Below are 26629 nucleotides of genomic sequence, written 5' to 3'. Positions count from 1 at the left end.
GGCAAGTGGGGGCCACTCTTCATCGCGGTGCGCAGGCCTCTCACTATCGCGGCCTCTCTTGTTGCGGAGCACAGGCTCCAGACGCGCAGGCTCAGTAGTTGTGGCTCACGGTCCTAGTCGCTCCGCGGCACGTGGGATCCTCCCAGACCAGGGCTCGAACCCGTGTCCCCTGCATTAGCAGGCAGATTCTCCACCACTGCGCCACCAGGGAAGCCCAGGATTTTTTTTTTTTTTTAATTGACAAGTTGGATTGTCTTAATTGTTTTCTGTGTGATCAGTTTTTGTCTTTACAACACTCTCTTCCCTTGTCTGTGTCTGGAACAGCATGGACAGCATTGGGACAATCCTGTGGTTGAAGGCCTGATATGATTCCCAAGGAGGCCATCTCAGCTAAGGACTTTTACTAGGATGGAGAATTTTTTCTTAAATTTCCCCATTTCTTCTATGGAAACTGGTCTCTAGTCTTCTGTCTCTACTGAGGTTAGTTTTGGTAAATTAGTTATTTCCTAAAAAGTGATACTTTTCATTTTGAATTTATTTATATAGAGGTGTACAATATCTCTTATGATTTCTTAAATTTTCTGTGCTTAATTGTCATTTCTTGTTTTGTGTATTTTTGGTCTTATATCTTTTTTGTGTGTGTGTGGCTGCGTTGGGTCTTCGTTGAGGTGCGCGGGCTTTTCACTGCAGTGGCTTCTCTTGTCATGGAGCACGGGCTCTAGGTGCGCGGGCTTCAGTAGTTGTGGAGTGCGGGCTCAGTAGTTGTGGTGCACGGGCTTAGTTGCTCCGCGGCATGTGGGATCTTCCCGGACCAGGGATCGAACCCGTGTCCCCTGCATTGGCAGGCGGATTCTTAACCACTGCACCACCAGGGAAGTCCCCTCACATTATATCTTGATTATATTCATGATTTCTTTTCCTACTTCTTGATTTTTTTTTTTTCAAAATCTCTATTTCTAAAATGCTAGTTTTAGTGTTTTCTGATGTTTGGCTATTGATTTCTGCTTTTATCTTTTTTAGTTTCCTTTGTGTGCCTACTCTCAGCTCATGTTTTCTATTTTCCAAATTAGATGTTTGAATATTTAAAACTCTTTTATATTGATAGGTCTAAGTTTTTAAGATGACGACCTTCCCTTTGCCCTGGCTTTGGTCACACCCTGGATTCTATATCCAGACACCAGGGTTTGTATGGCTATCCTTTCTAGAGATGCCGCAGTTTGGTTTATCCTTCTCCTCTCACCCTTCTGCCTGTCATTCTGACAAGGCAGGGTGATGAACATACTCTGTGTGCATGAGGGAGCCTGCACTCTGGGTAGAAAGATGAACATAGGACTTCTGGGACACTTGCTTTGTAAATATTTAATATCTTACCAAATCTCAGGTGCCCAGAGCACTCAACCAATGTGCTCTGCTCTCCCATGTACCCCCGCCCTTCTGTGATGAGACCAGCCTCTGCCTTCCTGGGTGCGGCCCTGGTCAGCCTCCTCTTGGACCTCGCATGTGGGCCTGGATGATCGCCCTCACCTTGCTCAGATGTGTGAAGACTTGGGCTGGAGCCAGGTAGGAACAGAGGCATGCAGCCATGAAGAAGCTGGATGAGGGCTGTGGTCCTTACAACATTGACAGGACAGCTAGCGAGGTCACAAGGACATTGATGGCAGCCCCTGGAGTGGAGGAGAGGGTAGGGAGTGGCTGAAGAGGTAAGGGTGTGTTTTCTACATGATAACGAATCCATTCTGAGAAGAAGGAGACTCGGGCATAAACTGCAGGATACATAGGGTATGTGCAAACATGCCCCCAGCTCACTACTCCAATTTGCATCCAGGTGTGGTTGAATTCACAGACAAGTGGGCCCCCGGAGTCACCCTGGAAAAAAGAGGAGTTTCTTGTGAACTGGGAGTTTGGGGCCTCCTGCATGAGGGTGGCCCAATGCCAACACTGTGGGATGGTGCCAGGATCCTGCCACTCACGCAGCCCCAGCTTGTCAGTGGGGAGGCCCTGCTGCAGGCAAGCAGTGTTCACTGCACTGTCCTGCTAGTAGAGGGTGGGTGCTATGGAGTGACAGTCAGCAGGCATGGCCCCTGGGCAGACATGGAGCCCTGGGCTGCTCTGGCCAGCACTGGGTCCACAGGGCCTGACTGAGGCCTGTGTTCCATTTGCACATAAGCTACCCTGTGGCCTCCCACTCAACCCATGGCTGCATGGAGATGTACTTCTGATCCCCACAGGAGCCAGGTGGTCTGGAACCACCTACCCAACTGGCAGAGGTGCCCCCGGCTTAAAGCAGATGGAAGATCTGAAATCCCTGGGCTTAGCCTCCCGCCCCCACAGTGGGTCGTACCTCACATGCAGTCTTCATGTCCCTGAGGTCCCCGGCACACAGCATGTCCGGCAGAATGTACGACGTGTGTCCATAGAGCAGCTGGCATAGGGGCAATGGGATCAGAGGCAGCTGCACCTCCTGCAGCTTGTCTGAAGTGTCTCCTGTCAGAAAGGAGTGCAGGCCCAGTGAATGGTCTTCTCACACCTGTTCCGCAGGGCACACCAAGCCCCAAGGCCTAGTGGGCTCACACTGGAGCGCCTTCTCTTGCTCCCACCCTCCACATGGCCCCTTCTCTGCACTGGGGACTCAGGCTTTGGTCAATAAAGTTTAAATATGTGTCACATGACACTTCCTAAGAGATGTAAGAGCCAGGACTTGGTTCAGCCCATTACATTCCCATTGCCGTGGCTCAAATGCAAACAGCTCCATCAGCTGAGTCCCTGGGTGAGAGTGAGCAGATGACACAGAGCGTGTGCAAGAAAGTAGCCTCCAATTTTTGTGGGTTGTCACTCCATGTGTCCTTGTCTCTGCCAATGGGTATAGTAATTGCTCCCAGAAAACCTGCACTTTCCTGACCAATGAGCAAGTGGGCCTGCTCTGCCTGGAAAGGAGCTGTTCTCACAGGTTAAAGACTCATCCAATTGGGTATCAAGTGGGGGCATATATTTGGGATGGCATAGTCTGCGGTAGGTGGGGAATCAGTTTTAGAGCTAATGAATGTGTACCTCAAGGAAGAAAATGGGAAGCAGAATATCAGCAGTGTTTGCGGTTGCTGCTGTGTTGGCAAGTTAATATCAGGAGAGGAGCCATGGAAGAATTATATGATTGCAAATAGGAATGCAGAGCAATAGGAGTCAAAAAACTCAGGGTTGGGGATGCCGGAGAAGCAACACAGTAAAATGCAGTTAGGAAATACTTTTAACTACTAAAAGTCAGCTAAAAATCTACCTGAGGCCTTTCATTGTGCCCACAGTGGGGTGACAGGGAGTGAACTTCCCTCTACCATAAGCTAGCAGTAAACATGTCTACCCAACAGGCAATTATTTCCCATTGGACCTGAGTCAGGGCAGGGCTGTGGCCCCTGAGAAAAGAGAACAGATGAGGCAAGGTCTACAAGGGCCCCATCATCCTGCCTGGGGCACACTCCAGGCTGTGGCATGAGGAGGAGCACAGGCAGCTGGAATCTGCAAAGGCAGATGCCAGAAGGAGGGTGCTCCAGAGAGAAGGACCCTAGAGGGAACACAGGGGGCCTCAGTGCCCCCAGTCTGCCATTGGACCCCAAGCCATGTGTGCAGAATGTACAATTCCACAGGAAGGGCAGAGTGGCCAGGTTAGACTTCACAGTTCCCAGAGTCAAGAGTCAAGAGTGGAGAGTCTTGTGGAGCAACAAAGACATTGAGTGAAAACAGTGTAGATGCAGGGTAAAATATCCCTGTCATGCTTACACAGATGCCAAGGCCCACGTGGAACCAGGTGGACAGAGGGCCAGAATGATGAGCTCTGCACAATTATTAGCACAGCACAAAGGAAGAGGTATATCACAGAAGTGAAAGGGAGAAGTCAGCTAGCTGTAATTTCAATGAGTTCTTCAATTGTGGGCTAGTGTGCCAGTTCAGAATGATGAGAAATCAGACAAGAGGAGGATTGCACTCACTGGTAGGTCTTTCCCTTAGGTCTCCACTAGCAGCTCATGAAATATACTCGGGGTACGGCAGGGGTCCACAGAGAGGGCACCTCAGTGCAGGTGTTCAGAAAATGACCACATACCACTGGGGACCTGTAAGAACACAGCTTCCTTCCCTACTCACATGTGGAGCAGAAGTCTTCTACTTGTTGTGTGTGTGGGGGGCCACCACATACTCCTGCCCTCAGGACCTGGTACAGGTGGACTATTCTGGAGGAAGAGTAGAAACAAGCCCGACATCCATGGAAAATCTGAGGTGCCAAGAGCCCACATCAGTAACATGAGAGGTCTGCTACCATGAGGGCAGGGTCTAGATCCTCTCAGAGCCATCACAGATACAAAGCAGAGGTTAGCTGCCCCAAAGGTAGAGTAGTGGTGCACAGAGGTCCATTTCCAAATCTAAGACCCACAGCTCTGCCTGAGGCTGAGGCTGGATCAGGGGATCAAGTTTCCTCCTTCTCAATAGCAGCCTAGTAATGAATACCAAGAACAGCAATTTTCTTCTGGAGGGCAGGCAAAATGTGCTGTGGGTGTACAGAGATGTGAAGTGAAGGGTGAAGCAGGAACAGAGAAACACCCCTGGTCTCAGACAGAGCACAACATTGCAGCAGCCCACCATGGAGGGACCTGAGGCCTCTGGTGCTCTGAAGTCAGTAAGAGCAACAACAGAAGCCACAACCCAGCTCAAGTTCTCACTAGCCTGAATCAGCCCTGCCCCACCCTACTAATACTTTGGCAGAAAAAGAGGAATGCCTATTTTGGGGTACAGAGACTTTAGTCTTAAATATTCTTCTATAATGTCTAACATTCAACAAAAAATTAAAAGATACACATATATACACACACACATGCACAGACACAAAGGTATGGGGAAGGCGGAAATAAAACACTGGACCCACTGTCAAGAGATAAAACATTGAACACAGTCAGGCCCAGAGATGACCAAAATGTTGAAAGTATATTTAAGGAACATTAAAATAACTGTGATTAATATGTTGAAGAAATTATTAAGAAGTAAACAACAAGCATGAAAAAAATAAAGAATTTAAGCAGAGATATGGAAAATATAAAAAAAACGGACAACTGGAAATGCCAGAAATACACATTATCAGAGATTAAAAAATTACTTCAATAGGTGTATCAGCAGACTGGACACAAATGAGGAAAGAATCAATGAATGTGAAGATAGGTTAATAGCTATTACCCATATTGAAACACAAAAGGAAAAGAGTGGGGAATAAAGCAAAACAGAGCACTTCAGAGCTGTGGGACAATAGCAGTGTAACATATGTGGAATTATTCCCAGAAGAAGAGAGTACAGGGGATAAGAAATATGTGGAGATATAATGGCCAAGAAATTTCCAAAATTAAAGACTATAGGGCTTCCCTGGTGGCGCAGTGGTTGAGAGTCTGCCTGCCAATGCAGGGGACACGGGTTCGAGCCCTGGTCTGGGAAGATCCCACATGCCACGGAGCAGCTGGGCTCATGAGCCACAATTACTGAGCCTGCGCATCTGGAGCCTGTGCTCCGCAACAAGAGAGGCCGCGATGGTGAGAGGCCCGCGCACCGCGATGAAGAGTGGTCCCCACTTGCCGCAACTAGAGAAAGCCCTCGCACAGAAACGAAGACTCAACACAGTCATAAATAAATAAATAAATAAATAAAAGAACGTGAATTTCAAAAAAAAAAAAAAAAAGACTATAATAACCAGAGATTCAAGAAGTTCAGAGAACGCCAGGCCAGAATAAAACAATCAAACACATACACTTAGAAACATCATAGTCAATGGAATTCCCTGGTGGTCCAGTGGTTGGGACTCTGCCCTTCCACTGCAGGGGGCACGGATTCAATCCTTGGTCAGGGAAATAGGATCCTGCAGGCCGCATGGCTCAACGAAAGAAAGAAAGAAAGAAAGAAAGAAAGAAAGAAAGAAAGAAAGAAAGAAAGAAAGAAAGAAAGAAAGAAAGAAAGAAAGAAAGAAAGAAAGAAAGAAAGAAAGGAAGGAAGAAAGAAAGAAAGAAAGAAGGAAAGAAAGAAAGAAAGAAAGAAAGAAAGAAAGAAAGAAAGAAAGAAAGAAAGAAAGAAAGAAAGAAAGAAGGAATCATAGTCAAATGGCTGCAAAACAAAGTCAAGGAAAATCCTGAAGACAGGGAGGGTGGGGAAACATTTCACACAGACGATCATGAATAAGAGTTACAAGTTTCTCATCAAAAACTATGCAAGCCAGAATAAAATGAAGCAGCCTCTTGCAAAGCAAAATAAAACCAGAAAACTGTCTACCCAGAATTCTATATCTAGAATTATCTTTCAAAACTGAAGGTAAAATAAAGACTTCTTCAGACAAAGAGATCTGTAACTCTTATTCATTGCTGACAGTGTAAAATTGTACATACATTTCGGAAAATCCTTTGTAGTTTCTCAGAACTGCATAAATAAGTAAACACATTGTCATGTATGCCCCCAAGAGCAATGAAAGCACATATGTAGAGAGAGTTGTAAGAGAATATTCATAAGAGTTTTATTCACAATAGCCCCAAACTGAAGCAACCCAAATGTCAGTCAACAGAAGAATAGACAAATTAATTTTGGTATTTATGTGATTAAATATTCCTCAACAATAAACAAAAAGGAACTAATGATACATGCAAAACATGAATAAATCTTACAGACTATATTGAGCAAAAGAGTACTGTAGTTCCATTTATATAAAGTCCAAAACATAAAATATTAATGGGGACAGAAATGAGAACAATACTTACCTTAGAAGAAAGAGTTTGGCTGCAAAGCAGTAAGAGAACTTTTTGAGATGGTGAAAATGTTAAATGTATTGATTTGAGAGTTTCATGAATGTTTATACAGAAAAAGAAACAATTCTAAAAGCTAAAAAAAAGACCACAGAAGCTCACGGAAGAACATTCAATAAAGAGTTGCGTGAGTGGGAAACGGTGTGGTCTTGTGAGCTGAGTGTCAGAGAGTTCTTTTGTTGTTGCTGGTAATTTTCAGAGGTTTGCTGGTGTGGAATAGGAGAAGAGGGAAATAAAGAAGAAATATGTATTGTATTGAAGTCAGAACCCATGTAATGTTATCTAAGTGACCTAAATAAAGATGGGGCTACTTTCTAGTTATTTTTGGTTTCTTGGCCTTGATTGAGAAACTGCAAAACTGCATTAGGTGGCCCTAGGGTTACTTGGACCACTTTTGATTTGTGCATCCTAGAGCATGTTCTTGCATTCTAGATGGTTCTCTCACTGAGTTCTGCTGAGGGAAGGCCATAACACTGTGGTTGTATCTTGAATGAAGGGTAAGTCAGGCCCAGGGTCTCATACAGGATGGAAAGATATATAAAGGCAGCTTCCAGTTAGAAGAGAATGGAAACTGCCACTCTTTTATTTAGGTCCAAGCTTCCCAATCTGTGGCCTTAGTTCCTGAGGGGTAGTGGATTCTATGCCCTGGAATCCATATATATACCATGATTGTCTGTGAGAGATTTGTGGAGAGGATCCTGGGAGATAGCCAAGCAGGAAACACTAGGAATCTGTCTCCCACCAGGACAACTGCACTGGCAGAATTTGTCTGATGTAAGTATTTTGGAACTCTAGAATCTGTTGAAGGCTTGGAGGGTAAATTGCAGTCAACTTTAGTCAATTTCAGCTCTTAGCACAGTAACAGCTACACACCCCCACCCCTGGGACAGGCGGCTGTACACATATTCCTGGAGAGCTTGCACACAGCATGTGAGAGCCAGGGTGAGCAAAGAAGACCCTGTCCTCTGTATACTGGGGATCTGTGCTTTGATTGCTTCTCTGATCTCAGAGGTACACACAAAGAGGGAGGCAGCCATTGTTGTTGCACCTCTCCCAATTGTCACAAGCACCTCCTGCTCCAGCTGAAGTGACTTCTAGGGAATTTATGGGTCCATGGCCCTTTTCTCCCTTCATTTTTCACTTTTCTTCTTTGGGATCCAGACATTAAAGACTAGGACATTCAAAAGCAACTGAATATATGGGGAAAATTAGAAAGTAACCATGCATGCCCAGGTAAAGGTTGAGAAAAAACATACGATCTCAACCTCAAACTGGTCCTCTGCACAGAGACAGCCTACAACAATCACTAACACACACAAATTTTTTAAAACCCAGCAAACCCTGGGTAAGGGGGAGGATCTGATTTCCATAGCTACCACATTGTTAGATTAAAATGTCCAGTATTCGACAAAAAACCACAAGACATACAGAGAAACAGGAAATGGCTCAATCAAAGGAAAAATATAATTAACAGAATCTGTCCCTGAGAAAGACATAAAGGCAGATATATTAGATAAACTTTATTATTTTTTTTTTAAGATTTATTTATTATTTAATTGATTGATTGGTTGCTATGTTGGGTCTTCGTTTCTGTGCTAGGGCTTTCTCTAGTTGCGGCAAGCGGGGGCCACTCTTCATCGCGGTGCGCGGGCCTCTCAGTATCGCGGCCTCTCTTGTTGCGGAGCACAGGCTCCAGACGCGCAGGCTCAGCAGTTGTGGCTCACGGGCCCGGTTGCTCCGCGGCATGTGGGATCTTCCCAGACCAGGGCTCGAACCCGTGTCCCCTGCATTTGCAGGCAGATTCTCAACCACTGTGCCACCAGGGAAGCCCCTAGATAAACTTTAAAACATGGTCTTAAAGACGCTCAAAGAACTAAAAGATGTGGAGAAAGTCAAGAAAATAATGTGTGAGCAAAGTGGAACTATCAACCAAGATAGAAAATCTAAAAACAAAACAGAAAGGAACTCTGAAGCTGAAAAGTCCAATGACTGAAATGAAAACTTCACTAGATGTATTCAAAGGCAGCTCTGAGCAGGCAGAAGGAAGAATCGGTGAACTTGAAGATAAGACAATGGAAATTATTGAGGTTGAGGAACAGAAAGAAAAAAGATTGAAGAAAATCAAACAGAGCCTAAGGGACCTGTGGGACACCATCAAGAAGCCAACATACACATTACGGGTGTCCCAGGAGAAGAGAGAGATAAAGGGGCAGAGAGAGTATTTTAAGAAATAATAGCTGAAAATTTTGCAAATTTAATGAAAGACATAAATATAAAAATCCAAGGGGCTCAACAAACTCCAGGAAAGATGAATTCAAAAGGATCCGCACTGAAACACATTATAATCAAACTTTCAAAAGTCAAAGCCAAAGAGCGAATTCTGAAAGCAGTAAAAGAGAAGAGAATCATCACATACAAGGGATCCTCAATAAGATTATCAGTATATTTCTCATCAGAAACTTTGGAGACCAGAAGACAATGGACAGATATAGTTAAAGTGATAAAAGAGAAAAACTGTCAAACCAAGAATTTTAATCTGGCAAAACTGTCTCTCCAAAGCGGGGAGGAACCAAGCTATTCTTAGAAATTCCTAGATAAACAAATGTAGAGTGGTCCTAGATAAACAAATGTATTCCTAGATAAACAAATGTAGAGTGGGTTTGTGCCCACTAGACTTGCCATGCAAGAAATGCTCAGGGGAGTATTGCAGGTAAAAAGAAAGGACACTAGACAGTAACTTAAAGGCATATGATAAAATGAAGATCTCAATAAAAATAAATACATTGTTAGTGATAAGAGGCAGTATTATTGTATCAATGTTTTGTAACTGCACTTTTTGTTTTCTACATGATTTAAAAGACCAATGCATTTAAAAGAATTGTTAGTTTATGTTTGGGGCCACAAAATGTATAAGATGTAATTTTGTGACATCAACAACCAAATTGGCTGTGGGTGGAACTCTAAAGGAGCAGAGTTTTTGTATGTTATTGAAGTTAAGCTGTTGTAAATTCAAATTAGAATGTTAAAGGTAATCCCCAAGATAATCACAAAGAAAATAGCTATAAAGTATACACAAAAGGAAAGAAAAGAAATTTAAACATTTTACTACAAAAAATCAACTAAATACAAAAAAATAGTCATGCAGGAAATTAGAGACAAAAAAGCTATGGGGCATATAGAAAACTAGTACCACCATGACAGAAGTAAGTCCCTCCTTGTCAATAATTACTTTAAATCTAAATAGACTTAAACTCTCCAATCAAAAGACAGAGATTTTCAGAATGGATTAAAAACATATGACCTAACTATATGATGATTACAAGAGTCATTTGAGATCCAAAGGCACAAACAAGTTGAAAGTGAAAAAATGGAAAAAGATAGTTCATGCAAATAGTAACCAAAAAAGAGCAGGAGTGGTTATTCTAATATCAAAAAAAAAATAGATCTTTAAATCAAAAAAGTTTATGAGACAAAAAAGGACATTACATATTAATAAAAGACTCAAAACAGCAAGAAGATATAACAATTATAAATATTTACATCAAAATATATGAAGCAAAAACTGACAGAATTCAAGGGAGAAATAGAAAGTTCTACAATAATATTTGCAGACTTCTATACCTCTCTCACAATAATGGATAGGACAATCAGACATAAGATAAACAAGGAAACAGAGAACTTAACACAATAAACCAACTAGATATAATAGACATATACAAAACATTCCACCCAACAACAGCATAAACATTTTCCTCAAGTACACGTGGGACATTTTCCAGGAGAGACCATATTTTAGGTCACAAATTAAATCTCAATAGATTTAAAAATATTGATAGGATGAAAATTTCATGACATTGGATTTGGCAGTGATTTCTTGGATATGACACCAAAGGCACAGGCAACAGAAGAAAAAACAGACAAACTGGACTTCATGAAGATTTTAAAATTTTGTACATGAAAAGACACTATCCACAGTTGCCTTTTTAAGGCAACCTATGGTCTAGGAATAAATATTTGCAAATCATATATCTTATAAGGTATTAGCATCCAAAATATATAGAAAACTCCTAAAACTCAACAACAAAAACACCCAAACAACCCGATTCCAAAATGGGCAAAGAACTCAAATAGATATTTCTCTGAAGAAGACATATGAATGGCCAATAAACACATGAAAAAATGCTCAACATGCACATCAAAACTGCAATGAGATACCAGTCCACACCCATAAGGATGGCTACCAACAAAACACAGAAAACAACAAGGGTTGGCAAGGATGTGGAGAAATTGGAACACTTGTGCACTCTTGGTGAGAATATAAAACGGTACAGCTACTATGAAAAACAGAATGGAGGTTGCTTAAAAAATTAAAAATAGAATTACCATTTGACCCAGTATTTCCATTTCTGGGTATATACCTAAAGAATTGAAAGCAGGGGCTAAAATAGCTATTCATACATCCATCTTCATACCACCATTATTCACAATAGCTAAAACATGGAAGAAGCCCAAGTGTCCACTGACTGATGAATGGATTACCAAAATGTGGTGTATGCACACTATGGAATATTATTCAGCCTTCAAAAGGAAGGAAATTTTGCAGGCCTAAATAGACACTTCTCCAAAGAAGACATACAGATGGCCAACAGGCACATGAAAAGATGCTCAACATCGTTAATCATTAGAGAAATGCAAATCAAAACTACTGGTGTATCACCTCACACCAGTCAGAATGGCCATTATTAAAAAGACTACAAATAATAAATGCTAAAAAAGTGTGGAGAAAAAGGAACACTCCTATACTGTTGGTGGCTTCAGCCACTATGGAGAACAGTATGGAGGTTCCTCAAAAAACTAAAAATAGAGTTACCATATGATCCTGCAATCCCACTCCTGGGCATATACCCAGAGTAATTCGAAAAGATACATGCACCCCAATGTTCATAGCAGCAGTATTTACAATAGCCAAGACATGGAAGCAAACTAAATGTCCACTGACACATGAATAGATAAAGAAGATGTGGTATATATACACAGTGGAATATTACTCAGCCATAAAAAGAATGAAATAATGCCATTTGCAGCAACATGGATGGACCTAGAGATTACCATATTAAGTGAAGTAAGTCAGACAAGGACAAATATCATATGATATCACTTATATGTGGAATCTAAAAAAATGATACAAATGAACTTATTTATAAAACAGAAACAGACTCACAGACATGGAAAACAAACTTCTGATTACCAAAGGGGATAGTGGGGGTAGGGGGAGACAAACTGAGATATATATACTACTATATATAAAATAGATAAACAAGGACCTACTGTATAGCACAGGGAACTATATTCAATATCTTATAATAACCTGTAATGGAAAAAAATCTGAAAAAGAATATATATATATATATATATATATATATATATATATATATATATATATATATATACATACATACATAGTTTAATGGGTATAGAGTTTCAGATTTACAAGATGAAAATAATCCTGGGGATGGATGGTGGTGATGGTTGCACACCAATGTGAATGTATTTAACACCACTGAACACTTAAAAATAGTTAAGGTGGTAAATTTTATATTTTGTGTATTTTAACACAGTAAAAAAAAAAAAAAGGAAAGAAGATTTGTGCTAAGAAGTTCCCTTAAATGAGAAGACCCAAGAGGGTCAGGATCATAAAGCAGATACAAGTTACAGTGTTCTAATTTCCCTATTTGAGAGATGTTTACATAGGTATGCATTATATTATTACAAACAAACATAAAGAGGATCACGTATGAACCAATGAATAATGTTTTTTGAACCAAGAATTAGGATGACTCCCATTCTCTGCCCCTGATGGCCAAAGAAAGCAAGATAGACAGATACCAGACATATGAAATGACACTGGATGTCTGATAAGGGAGAGAGGACTGGGATGAATTTGGGAAAGGTCTCCTAGAATGAGAGTACCGTGGAGAATGCATATGATCTGGGCCTACAGAGATCGTGGGTGTGCATCCCCCCATTCCCCTGTAGAGGTTGGGGTGCAGACATTTGTAAGATAAACCTGGGGGACGAGAAATATTGCTAGGAGATGTGTGGTCCTGGTTTCAGAGTAAACTGAATTTGAGCATTGGGTCAATCATTTCCTGAATGAGGTTAAAAATGAGACTATTGAAAAGTATGCTGGAGGATTACTGAAGGTTTAAAGCAACAATAATGTCAATATAGTGTGCAGAAGTAAAATATAGAACAATAGCATAAGGAATTGAAGGGGGAAATGGAGTTATACTATGTTAAGTGTTTATCTGTTAAGCAGTAAACTATAAATTGAGGGGAAATGAATTTCATTAATGAAGCCAATTCTCCATACTTTCCTACATATATGCCCTTTGCCATATGTCTTTGCAGTCACTCCCATTGAGAGGTATTATGTATTTTCTCAGTCCTTAGGTCTGAATTTTACCACATGACATGCTTTGTCAATGGGATTTGAGCAGACGTGTTGCAAGCAAAGGCTTCAAAACGTGTTGTGTTTCTCTCATAATTCAAAAAGAGTCATGTACCACAATGTTCATTGCAGCACTATTTACAATAGCCAGGACATGGAAGCAACCTAAGTGTCCATTGACAGATGAATGGATAAAGAAGGTGTGGCACATATATACAATGGAATATTACTCAGCCATAAAAAGAAACGAAATTGAGTTATTTGTAGTGAGGTGGATGGACCTAGAGTCTGTCATACAGAGTGAAGTAAGTCAGAAAGAGAAAAACAAATACCATATGCTAACATATATATATGGAATCTAAAAAAAAAAGGTTCTGAAGAACCTAGGGGCAGGACAGGAATAAAGACGCAGACGTAGAGAATGGACTTGAGGACACTGGGAAGGGGAAGGGGAAGCTGGGGCGAAGTGAGAGAGTAGCATTGACATATATACACTACCAAATGTAAAATAGATAGCTAGTGGGAAGCAGCTGCATAGCACAGGGAGATCAGCTCGGTGCTTTGTGACCACCTAGAGGGGTGAGGTAAGGAGGGTGGGAGGGAGATGCAAGAGGGAGGGGATATGGAGTTATATGTGTACATATAGCTGATTCACTTTGTTATACAGCAGAAACTAACACGACATTATAAAGCAATTACACTCCAAAAAGATGTTTTAAAAAAGGTGTTGTGTTTCTCCACCACTGCCTGTGGACGTTTTCTGGCCAGCCTGCTGGACAGTGAAAGATGCATGAATCAGAGTCTAGCACTCCAGCTCAGTCTGTCACAGGCCAGCCCATAGAGAGACAACCATCAGATACACAGGCAAGCTCAGCCATAACCAGCAGGACCACACAGCTCAAGACCTGTACATGTAAAAGGGTTGCCAGTCTGGGCTAAAAGGTAGTGTGATGTTCGAAATGTCGAAAAGTCTCTGGGCCCCAGGAAAGGCTGGGAAATTTGCTCAATGTGGTATTTTTCAAGGCCCTTTTGAGAAGTAGCCAAGGAGCAGGATATCTCAGAGAACAGTGCCAAGAGCCATGGAAAACAATGAGTCATTCAAAATCTTAGCAGGTTTATTGTAGAAATTGGGGAACTAATTTTAAAATTCATATGGAAATGCAAAGGACCCAGAATGCCCATGATAATCTTGAAGAAGAGAAACAACTGTGGAGGATGTGTAAGACCAGACTCATCATAAAGTTATGGTAAACACAGCACTGTTGTACGGGAGAGATCCACGTGGCAGAATAGTAAGCCTGGAAGTAGACCCACACACATACGGTCACAAGATGTTTGACAAAGGTGCCAATACAGGTCAGTGGAAAAAGGCGATATTCTTTACAAATGGTGCTAGAGCAAGTGAATATCAATATAGAAAAAAGTGAACCTTGTTTTTCTTCCTCACATCACATGCAAAAAATTAATTTTAGATGGATCTTATAACTAAAGGTAAAAATTAAACTCATAATGCTTCTAGGATAAATGGAGAAATTATCTTCATGAGCTTACAATAAGCAAGTCTTCATAAGCAGGATAAAAAAGACCCTACATATAAAAGAAAAAAAAACAAGCCACAGTCTAGCAGAGAATATTTACATACCTATCAAAGTACATGTATCTAGAATATATTAAAACTTCTACAAATCATAAAACCTCAAGAAGCTATCACGACACAATGATCAGCATAGCTAAAGTGAAAAAGACTGATACTATCAAGTGCTGGCAATGATGTGGAGCAACTAGCACTCTCATACATTGGTGATGGGAATATAAAAAGTCACAACCAGTTTATAAAGCTGTTTGGCAGTTTCTAATAAAGTTAAATTTACCCCACCCTATAGCCAACACATTCTATTACCAAGTATATCCCCAAGATAAGCAAGTACGTATGTTCACAAAAGGACTTATACAATAATATTTGTTGTAGACTTTTTCATATGACCTAAAAACTGGGGACAACTCAGATGTCTATCTAAAGGAATATGGATAAAAGAAATTTTGCCAAGTTCATACAATGGAAGATTGAATGACAGAAAAACAAGACGACTACTGATATGAACAACAATGTGGATGAATCTCACAAACAGTAGGATTAAGGAAAGAGAAAAAAGAATACATGCTACATGATTTCTTAAACATGAAGTCTAAGACAAAGCATATCTAAGAATCCACTGCCAAATCCAAGGTCATGAAGATTTACTCCTATGTTTTCTTCTAAGAGTTTTATATTAACTCTTAAATTTAGGTTGTTGACCCATTTAAAATTTTGTGTATGGTGTGAGATGGGGGTCCAACTTCATTCTTCTGAATGTGGATATTCAGTTGTCCCATCATCATTTGTTGAACAAACTATTCTTTCCGCATTTAATGGAGTGGCACCCTTGTCAAAAGTCAATTGGCTATAGATGTATGCATTTATTTCTGGGCTTTCAGTACTATTCCACTGATCTATATATCTATTCTTATGCCAGTACCACATTGTTTTGATTATTGTAGCTTTGTAGAAAATTTTGAAATCAGGAAGTGTGAGTCTTTCAACTTTGATCTTTTTCAAGACTGTTTTGGCTATTCAGGTTCCCTTCCAATTCCATAGAATTTTGAGGATCAGTTTTTCCATTTCTGCAAAATGTTGGAATTTTGATAGAGACTGCACTGAATATGTAGATCACTTTGGGGAGTGCTGACATCTTAACAATATTAAGTTTTCCAATTCAGGAACGTGACTTGTCTTTACATTTATTTAGGTCTTGTAAAATTTCTTTCAGCAATGTTTTGTAGCTTTCAGTATACCAGTCTTTCACTTCCTTGGATAAATTTATTTATAGGTAATTTTCCTTTTGGATGATATGGAATTGTTTTCTTAATTTCCTTTTTCAATTGTTCATTAATGTGTATAGAAACTGATTTTTGTGTGTGTTGATCTTGTGCCCTGCAAATTTGTTGAATTTGTTTATTGTCTGTCATCTGCAAAGAGAGATAGTTTTACTTCTTCATTTCCTATTTGGATGCCTTTCATTTCTTTTTATTGCCTAATGTATCTGTCTAGAGTCTGGTACAATATAGAACACCAGTGGTGAAAATGAGCATCCCGTCTTGTTCCTGATATTAGGGGTAAGTTCTCAGTCTTTCTTCACTGAGTATAATGTTAGCTGTGAGTTTTTCATAAATGCCTTAAATCATCTTGAAGAAGTACCTTCCTATCCCTAGTTTTATGAGTGTTTCTTTAAATTATGAAAGGATGTTGGATCCTGTCAAATACTTTTTATCCATCATTTGAGATTATCATATGGTTTTTTTCCACTTTTTAATGTGGTATATTACATTGACCAATTATTGTGTGTTGAACCTCCTTTGTATTCCAGGAATAAATCTTACTTTGTTGTAGTGTATAATCTTTCTAATATACTGTTGGATTCAGTTTGCTGGTATTTGGCTGATGATTTTTGCATATATATTCATGAGGGATAGTGGTCTGTGATTTTCTTTTCTTGTGGCATCTTTGTCTGGCTTTGGTGTCTGCGTAATGTTAGCCCCATAGAATGAGCTCCTCTCCTATTTTTTGGAGAATCTGAAAATAATTGGTGTTAATTTTTCTTAAAATGTTTGGTAGTATTCACCAGTGAAGTCATCTGGTCCTGGACTTTTCTTTGTTGAGAGGTTTTTGAATACTGATTCAATCTTTTTACTTGTTATAAATCTATCCAGAATTTTTATTTTTTCTTGATTCAGTTTTGATAATTTGAGTGTTTATAGTAATTTTCCCATTTCATGTAAGTTATCTAATTTGTTGACATAGAATTCATTGTAGTATTATCTTATAATCCTTTTTATTTCTGTAAGGTCAGTCGTGATGTTTCCTGTTTCATTTCTGATTTTAGCTATTTGTACTTTATCTTTCTTTTTGTGTGTGTGTGGTCAGTCTAGCTAAAGTTTTGTTAATTTTGTTGATCTATTCAAATAACTAACTTTTATTTCATTCACTCTAATTTTTTCTATTCTCTATTTCATTTTTTTCTGCTCTAATCTTCATTATTTCCTTCCTCTTGCTAGCTTTGGGTTTAGCTTGTTCTTTTTATAGTTCCTTAAGTCATAAAATGAAGCTATTTATCTGAGGTCTGACTTCTTGTATAGCTATAAATTTCCCTCTGAGCATTGATTTCACTGCATTCTATAAGTTTTGGTAATGTGTTTTTGTTTTCATTCATCTCAAAATATTTTCTAATTTAATATGTGATTTCTCCTTTAATCCTTTTTTGTTTAAGAGTTGTAACATATTCTTTGGAAATAAGGAAAGTAAACCTAATTGAAAGAAGTATAATGCTAGGAATAAAAAAATTAGATTAACATGTGCATAAAGCCAGATAAGCATGTCCTGTATAAAACAACAGTAAAAGAGAATAATCTTGATTGTATAAAAAAGATGAAATGAAAATACTGGAAAACAGTAACATACAAAATGGAAGTAACATATGAAATAATAAAACATATATATGTTTATATGTATAAATATATGAAACAGGGTATTTTTCCCTTTGGATAACATGTATACCTAAACATACATGAGTATATATGTTCATAACTCATGTATGTTCAGGTATGCATGTTAAAAATTTAAGAAGAGCTACAAGAAGATTAAAAATTGGAAATTTAACTTGCAGAACAGTAGACAGTAAAAAAGTAATATAGAAAATCAGGGACTTCCCTGGTGGCGCAGTGGTTAAGAATCCACCTGCCAGTGAAGGGGACGCAGGTTCGAGCCCTGGTCTGGGAAGATCCCACATGCCACGTGGCAACTAAGCCCGTGTGCCACAACTACTGAACCTCCATTGTAGAGCCTGCAAGCCACAACTACTGAGCCCGTGTGCCACAGCTACTGAAGTCCACATGCCTAGAGCCCATGCTCCACAACAAGAGAAGCCACCGCAATGAGAAGCCCGTGCACCACAACGAAGAGTAGCCCCCACTCTCAGCAACTAGAGAAAGCCTACATGCAGCAACAAAGACCCAACACAGTCAAAAATAAAAATAATTAATTAATTAAAAAAAAGGAAATCAGTCTATTGGAAAGGGAGAATGACAGGGAAAATATTTAAAAGAAAGCAGCAAACAGACAGTACAAAATAATAATTTAGAAATAAGTCTACACATGGGATTTCTGGCTAGGATGGAGTGAAGGTGTCAGCAAACCCTTTCTCTAATAAACAAGTATAAAACTGAACAAAATTATTTTTAAAAATTTCAGGGCTCCATAGGTCAAACAAAAGCAAAGGAAACTTGAGAGGTGCTTATTCATGAACAACTGGTGGAACTTTGGGTAACAATGGCAAAAGTTGGACCTAGTTGTCTGGGGCTTCACCACCCTTGACAACCCTCTATCTCTGCTCTGTCACTGTGGTAGTTTTACCTTGGTAGGGCTGGCTGGGAAAGCAGTTTTTCTGCCAGAGGGAGAGAACTTGATTTGGAGGGGACAGCTAAAAAAACCCAACACTTTGTACTGTCATTTAAAGTATCTAGATTTGTAGGAAATGAGTAAGGAAGACCTAAAGCAGTGTTGGTCTGAGACTGTCATTCTGGGTGGGGTGAACAGTGTCTCTGAAGGAAATTTATGGGGACTCTGGAAATAAGAGAGCAATAGAAAGGTTAGATAAATCTCCACTGATCCCTGGGATGACTGTGTAACTATATGTATAAACATGGAGGCACAAGTGGGCTCAGTGAAAAGTAAAAGCTGAGGCAGACTCAAGAGTCACACAGACTCTAAATGTGTTCACCAGCCTCCACACAAAACCCACCGTCAAAGGTGGAAGCCTTAGAAGTTTGAGATGCCCAAATCATTGGCTAATCAATGAGATATTAAGACACAGTGGTGACACTTAGGAAGCCAGAATAAAAATAATAAATATAAGAATTAAGAATAAAAGAATGAGCACAGACCTCAGCAACTACAAACTACAAGAGAGATTCTGCAAACTAAGTCCAGGCAAATTACTCAAAACAAAGCAAAAGAAATCAAAACCTTCAGGGAAAATCAGAATCCAAAGTTCTTACAATGTTTTATGTATGCCCAATTTTCAACAATAAAAATTCTATGCAAAAAATAGGAAAGTATGACCTATATTCAGGAAAAAACACGTCAATATGAAGAAGCTCTGTGTGGTCCCAGGTGTTGATTTTAGTTGATAAATATTTCAAAACAGTTGTTATAAGTATGTTTAAAGAATTTTTTTAAACTACATTTAAAAAGTTAAATGAAAATATCATGATAATGAGTCAACACATAGGGAATCTTAGCAGAAATACAAAAACTATAAAAAAAGAATAAAATGGAAATTCTAAAGTTGAAAAGTTCAGTAACCAATATTAATAATTCAGTAGGTTGGATCAACAGAATATATGAGATAGCAGAAAAAATAATCAGTGAAATTGAAGCTAGATTAGTAGAAGTTATCTAATTTAAAAAATAGAGCATAGACTTCGCTGGTGGCGCAGTGGTTAAGAATTTGCCTGCAAATGCAGGGGAAATGGGTTTGAGCCCTGGTCCGTGAAGATCCCACATGCTGTGGAGCAACTAAGCCCATGTGGCACAACTACTGAGCCTGTGCTCTAGAGCCCACGAGCCACGACTACTGAAGCCCACGTGCCCAGAGCTGTGCTCCACAACATAGACAAGCCACTGCAATGAGAAGCCCGTGCTCTGCAATGAAGAGTAGCCCACGCTCACCACAACTAGAGAAAGCCCAAGAGCAGCAATGAAGACCCAACGCAGCCAAAAATAAATTAACTCATTTAAAAAAAGAATAGAGCAAAAAAAATGAAGAAAAGTGAACAAACCTTAGAGACCTGTGGATACCATGAAGCACATCAACACACATGTAACAAGACTGCCAGAAAGAGGGGAAAGGAGAGAGGTGAGAAGAGGAGAGGAAAGAGAGAGAAAGGGAGGGGGGAGGGAGAGAGAGAAGTGCAAAAAAAAAATGGAAGAAAATGTGGCCCAAAACATCCTGAATTTGATGAAAAAGAATCTTCATATCTGAGAATCTCACTGAACCTCAGGAAAGATAAACACAAAGAGATACACATCTAGACACAATATGATTAAACTCCTGAAAGCCAAAGACAAAAGAAAATCCTGAGATCAATAAGAGAAAAGCAACCAATTACATCGTGATAAACAGTATGGTTAATAGCTGACTTCTCACCAGAAACAATGAAAGCCAGAGGCAGTAGAACAACAGACTCAAAGTGTTGAAAGAAAAAACCCTTCAAGGAAGAATTCTGTATCCAATAGAACTATCCTTCAGACATGAAGGTGAAATCAAAATATTCCAAGATAAATAATGTATAAATATATGTATCTATTATAGATTTTCTTTGTGGTTAACATTATATAATGCTTCTATATATACACATGATTATTTTACATTGCTGATCTTTTATTTTCAAATGCATTTTAACAACACTGCATTTTTACTCCCCTTTCTTCAAGATTACTGTTTTTGACATCATATTTTACTTCTTTTTGTTTTGTGTATTCCTTAACTACTTATTGTGGATATAGATGGTTTTGTTACTTTCATCTTTTAACCTTCTTACTAGCTTTGTATGTGGTTGATTACTATCTTTACTGTATATTTGCCTTTACTGATGAGTTTCTTCCTTTCATAATTTTCATGTTCTAGTTGTGGCTCTTTTTCACTTAGAGAAGTCCTTTTAACATTTCTTGTAAAGCTGGTTTGGTGGTGCTGAACTCTTTTAAGTTTTCTTGTCTGTAAAACTTTGGATCTCTCCATCAAATCTGAATGAAAGCCTTGCCAGGTAGATTATTCTTGGTTGTATGTTTTTCCCTTTCACTCTTTAAATATACCATGCCATTCCCTTCTAGCCTGCAGAGTTTCTGCTGAAAAGTCAGCTGATAGCCTTATGGGAGTTCCCTGTATGTAACTTGTTGCTTTTCCCTTGCTTCTTTTAATATTCTCTCTTTATCTTTAATTTTTGTCATTTTAATTACAAAGTGTCTTGGTGTGGTTGATCCTGTTTGGGACTCTGTGCTTCCTGGACCTGATGTCTGTTTCCTTTCCCCAGTTAGGAAAGTTTTCAGCTATTATGTCTTCACATATGTTCTCTGCCTCTTTCTCTCTCTCTTCTCATTCTGGGACTCCTATCATGCAATTGTTAGTATGCTTGATGTTGTCCCAGAGGTCTCTTAAACCGTCCTCATTTCTCTCTATTTTTTCTTTTTTCTGTTCTGTTCAGCTTCATTGATTTCCACTACTCTGTCTTCCAGCTTGATGATCCGTTCCTCTGTATAATCTAGTCTATTGTTGATTCCTTCTAGTGTATTTTTCATTTCAGTCATTGTATTCTTCATCTCTATTTGGTTCTTCTTTATATTTTCAAATTCTTTGTTAAAACATCTAACTGCTCGCTCTGTTCATCCATTCTTCTCCTGAGTTCTTTGATCATCTTTATGATCATTACCTTGAACTCTATCAGGTAGATTGCCTATCTCCACTTCACTTAGTTCTTCTTCTGGGTTTCATCTTGTTCCTTTATTTGGAACATGTTCCCCTATCACCTCATTTTGACTAATTTGCTGTGTTAATATCTATGTATCTGGCATGTTGGTTACATTTTCCAACCTTGGATAAATAGCCTTTTGTAGGAGACATTTTATGCATCCCAGCAGTGTAATCCCCTCTGGTCACCAGAGCTATATGCTCTAGTGATGCCCCCTATGTGGGTTGTGTGGGTCCTCCTGCTGTGGCAAGCTGAGTGCTGAGGATTGTCTGGTAGGCATGGCTAACCCCCAGTCAGATTGGTTGCCAGGCCCTGCTTTGTGTGGAGGCTGCCAATTGGTTGTTGGTGCCAGGTCATGAGGTGGCTGTCTGAGTAACACTGTGGGGTCCTGGTGCTAGTGCTGGCTCACTTGTGGGGACAGAGTCAAGGTTCTGGTGTGGGTGGTTGTGGGGTCAGGATTCTTGGATCTAGCGTTGGCCTACTGGTGAGTGGGGCTGGATCCCAGGGTGGTTGGCTGAGGAGTCCAAGATATCTCAGAGCTGGTGTTGGCCTGCTGGTGAGTTGGCTGCTTCCTACAAGATAGGGTGAAAGGCTGTGGTGTTTCTGGGGCTGGTATATGCCTGGTGGTGCATGGGGCCAGGGTCCAGGAGATCCTGTACCTGGTGTCTGCCCACTGGTGGGCAGAGCCGGTTCCTGGGGTTTCTTGTTGCAGATCCTAGGGGTCCCAAATCATATGTATTGCTCTGCTGGTGGGCAGTGCTCAGGCCCAGCTTGTCTCAGGGCTGGTGCCAGCTTGATGGTAGGTGAGCTGGATCCTGCCATAGCAGACTGTGTATCTGCAGTTGTCCTGGGCCTGTTGTCCACCCACTGGTGGGTGAGGCTGGTCCTGAGGCCAAAGCCAGCTCACTGATGGGTAGGGCCAAACCCCAGGGGTTTCTGGGGCTTGTGCCTCCCCACTGGTGGATGGAGCTGTGTCCTGGTGTCTCTGGCTGCAGGGCCTTGTGTGCCCTGGGTCTATTGCCTGCACAGTGACATGTGGGGCCAGGTCCTGAGCCATCTGGTGGACAAGGCCATGTCCAGTGGTGGCTGTTGTCTCAGGAAGTCTTAAGGCAACCTGTCTATTGGTAGATGGGCCTGTATCCAGCCCAGCTAGTTGCTAGAGTTGAGGAGTCCCAGTACTGGTGACTATAGGCTAGTGGGCAAGGGCAGGGCTGAGTTCTGAGGCTAATAAGCTAGATGGAGGATTCCAAAATAGTGCTTGTCAACACAAGTGTCCATGTGGTAGAAAGAGCTCCCCAAAATGGTGCCACCAGTGTCTGTGTCCCCAGGGTGAACTCCAGTTGCCTCCTGTCTCTCTGGGAGACCCTCCAAGATCAGTAGGTGGGTCTGACCCAGGCCACTTTCAAATCACTCCTTCTGCTCTGGGTCCTGGAGCATGTAAGATTTTGCATGTGCCTTTTAAGAGTCTTTATTTCTCACAGCTTTCTGGGTCTCCCAAAAGTAAGCCCTGTTGGTCTCCAAAACCAAATATTCCTGGTGCATGATCCCAGGACTGGGGAGCCCAATGTGGGGCTCAGACCCTTTACTCCTCAGGGAGAAGTTCCATATTTGTAATTATTCTCCTGTTTATGGGTCACCCACCGAAGGGTATAGGTCTTGACTATACTATGACTTTGCCCCTCCTATCCATCTCTTTGTGGTTCCTTCTTTATATCTTTAGTTGTAGAAAATCTTTTCTGGTGGATTCCAGTCTTTCTCATCAATAGTTGTTGTATCAGTAGTTGTAATTTTGGTGCTCCAGTGAGAAGAGGTGAGCTCAGGGTCTTCCTATTCCGCCATCTTGGCTATATCTCCCTAACTCTGGTCTCTGTCTTTTGATTTGTGAGTTTAACCCATTTACATTTAAAGTAATTACTGATAAGGAGGAACTTGCTTCTGTCATTTTGCTACTTATTTTCTACATGCCCTATAGCTTTTTTCCCCCTCATTTTCTTGTATTCCTGTCTTCTTTGCATTTAGTTGATTTTTTGTAGTGAAATGTTTAAATTCCTTCTTAATTTCCTTTTGTGGTTACCATGGGGACTACATTTAACATTTAAAGTTTTAACATTCTAATCTGAATTTATATCCACTTAACTGCAATAATGTTTTTTTACTTAAGTAAACCAGATATGAAACTTTCTTAAACTGGTATAAGATATCAATCTGAAATCTCCAAACCAAGCCACAGACTTAATAGTAAACCATTAGAAGCATTTCCATTAAAATAAAAAACAAGAAAAGGAGACCTAGCAACATTTCTACTAGAGATTCTAACCATTTCAATAAGAAAAATAAATAAAAGATAAAATATAGGAAAGGAAGTGATGAAACAATCTTTATTTGAAGAAAATATGATATTAAAAAATCTAGAACAATTAAATAATCAACTGACAAAATATTATAAATGAGTACTATATGGTGGCTGGAAACAAGATCAATGTGCAGAAATCAACAGCTGTGTCTGATTAGCAAATGCAATTAAAAATAATCTTTAGGCTTCCCTGGTGGCGCAGTGGTTGAGGGTCTGCCTGCCAATGCAGGGGACATGGGTTCGAGCCCTGGTCTGGGAGGATCCCACATGCCACGGAGCAGCTAAGCCCGTGCGCCACAACTACTGAGCCCGCGCGTCTGGAGCCTGTGCTCCGCAACAAGAGAGGCCGCGATGGTGAGAGGCCCACGCACGGTGATGAAGAGTGGCTCCCGCTTGCCGCAACTAGAGAAAGCCCTCACATGGAAACGAAGACCCAACACAGCCATAAATAAATAAATAAAATAAATTAAAAAAAAATAATAATAATAATCTTTATTATGACATAGTATGAGTGTGTTTCATGTTTGGTAATTGCAATCATTGTTGCTTTTGTTGTGGTCATCCATGTACAATGCTTGGTGTCAGTCTATTTATCTCTTGTAAAAATAAAAAAAATTTTTTTTAAAAAAGAAAAAAAAATCTTTTAAATAACCATAAAAATTCTAAATTATGCAGATTTAAACCTAGAAAGAAAGTGCAAGGCTTTTATGGATAACTAGAATAACTAAAATGTTTTTTCATAAGTTAAAAAAAGATTATCTCTAAATTGAATTTAAAATCTTAAGAAAAACTATGCTTGGAAATTTGTGTTCTCGGTATACTAAATATTAATTCCACACTCAAAGTAGATGTGACTACTTCTCTGTAAACAACAAAGCCAGCCAGGAGTAAAACAAAATTCTACATTGACAGAGAAACAGATAGTGATTGATGGATAGGGATTCCAGTCCTCAGATACTTGCAACCCCTTAATGGACAGAACATGTTCTCTCCTGTAATGTCATAGAGCCATCATCCCTTCCACAAGCTCCAATAATGGGATCGACCCTGCACTTTGTTTTCTTACCTTGTTGGGAGATGGATCCCCATCCTGTAGCCCAGCAAGAAAGGTTCGAAAGAGTCACATCTGGGGGTGCAATACAGATGGGAAGCACAGAGTCGGAAAACACAATGCGAGTTTTCAGCTGCACCAGAGCGATGTCGCCTCCAACAGGATGGTACACTTTGTATGTGGGGTGTATGATCACCTTATTCACCTCAAACCATTGGGTGTGATTGCCTGCAACCTTGAGGTCCACAAGGCCCACATACATATCAAATGCTTCAGTGATCTTGTTCCTGTAGGGACAGAGGACAAAGGCATAGTGGTTCGAGCACCTTGCACCTGGGAAGAGGAGCTTCCATGAGATCACAGGCTCAGGGAGTCCTGGAGCATGGCAGCCTGGGTATCCAAGCTCTCAGCCAGGACGTGGAAAGCATGCCCTTCCAGCACATTAGGGACCTGATTGTCGGCAGAATTGCTCCCAACAAAGTCCTGACCTGAACCCATGGAGGATTCAGGGACCCACCAAGACCTGCTGGACAGCCCAGGATGGTGAGCTTGTCAGATGTACAATGAGCTGCCAATGAAGATAAGTCTTTCATCACCTCTCATCCTGTGATTTGTCCTCTCTTCTCTCCTCTCACCCTAAGCTGTGGCTCCTCTCTTCACCTCTCATCCTATTATGTGGTTCCACACCTTTCTGGAAGAGCTGAGGGCCCTAAAGGAGCCCTCAGCCCTGTGCAAGAAACTGTAGTGGATGGAGCTGTGTGCTGGGTCCCACTCTCTCCCCTGCCTCCAAGAAGTCCCAGTCCTATGTGACCCACGTGGTTGGTCATGCAGCCCTAGACCTCCACGGGAATGGTATCCAGCACTGCCCACTCACCTGTCAAAGCAGTGGGCGGCTGACAGGATCCAGTATTCATCAATGATGGACCCACCACAGATGTGGAAGCCGGCATAGTGCACACTGACCTGCCACGGCCACTTTTTCTCGAGGGTATCCACGCCTCCCATGATCTTCCCCTGCATATGACGCTGGCCACAAGCTGAGGAAAGAAGGACAGAGTATGCGAGTAGCAGTGGCACCAGGGCAGGCCTGGCCACAGGCAAAGCCGAGGAGGGTGAGTGGGAGGAGGGAAAAGGGGGAGGGCCACGGAAGACTGGGTCTCCACCCTCGCGGGGAGGAAGCCCGGGATTCACCGCAGGGACCACCGCCAACCCGGGCTTGGAGGGGTCCTACCCACATCACGGCTAAAGGCGACCCCCTCACTGGCAGGGTGCCTGTGGGCCGTGGCTGCAGCCTGGGTGTGAGGCAGGAGAAACAGGAGCAGGAGGAGGCTCGGGGTCCTGGACTCTCCAGGCCCAGTGCGAGGGCCGGTCAGCGCGGCGGCCATGAGGTGGGAGTGCCTCAT

At 40.9% G+C, this 26629-nt stretch overlaps 2 protein-coding genes across 2 annotated transcripts in view; both read right to left on the bottom strand.

The window, feature by feature from the left end:
- Positions 1-1429: 1429 nt before the first annotated feature.
- Positions 1430-26629, bottom strand: PRSS38 (serine protease 38). The gene is made up of 5 exons (XM_036847317.1): positions 26458-26629; positions 26101-26263; positions 25242-25513; positions 2342-2484; positions 1430-1866 (listed from the first exon to the last, which is right to left on the bottom strand). The coding sequence occupies exons 1-5, from the start codon at positions 26627-26629 to the stop codon at positions 1612-1614; spliced, it is 1005 nt and encodes a 334-aa protein (XP_036703212.1). The 3' UTR covers positions 1430-1611.
- Positions 26203-26629, bottom strand: part of SNAP47 (synaptosome associated protein 47) — a 157653-nt gene continuing 157226 nt past the window's right edge. Inside the window, exon 6 of the mRNA XM_036846053.1 lies at positions 26203-26263. The gene's annotated coding sequence lies outside the window, so the exon portion shown is untranslated. The remainder of the gene's footprint in view (positions 26264-26629) is intronic.

This window comes from Balaenoptera musculus, chromosome 3 (genome assembly GCF_009873245.2).
Source record: "Balaenoptera musculus isolate JJ_BM4_2016_0621 chromosome 3, mBalMus1.pri.v3, whole genome shotgun sequence".
NCBI lineage: Eukaryota > Metazoa > Chordata > Mammalia > Artiodactyla > Balaenopteridae > Balaenoptera > Balaenoptera musculus.
Note: the sequence above shows the minus strand (reverse complement) of the source record. Positions and strands in the feature narration are given on the sequence as shown.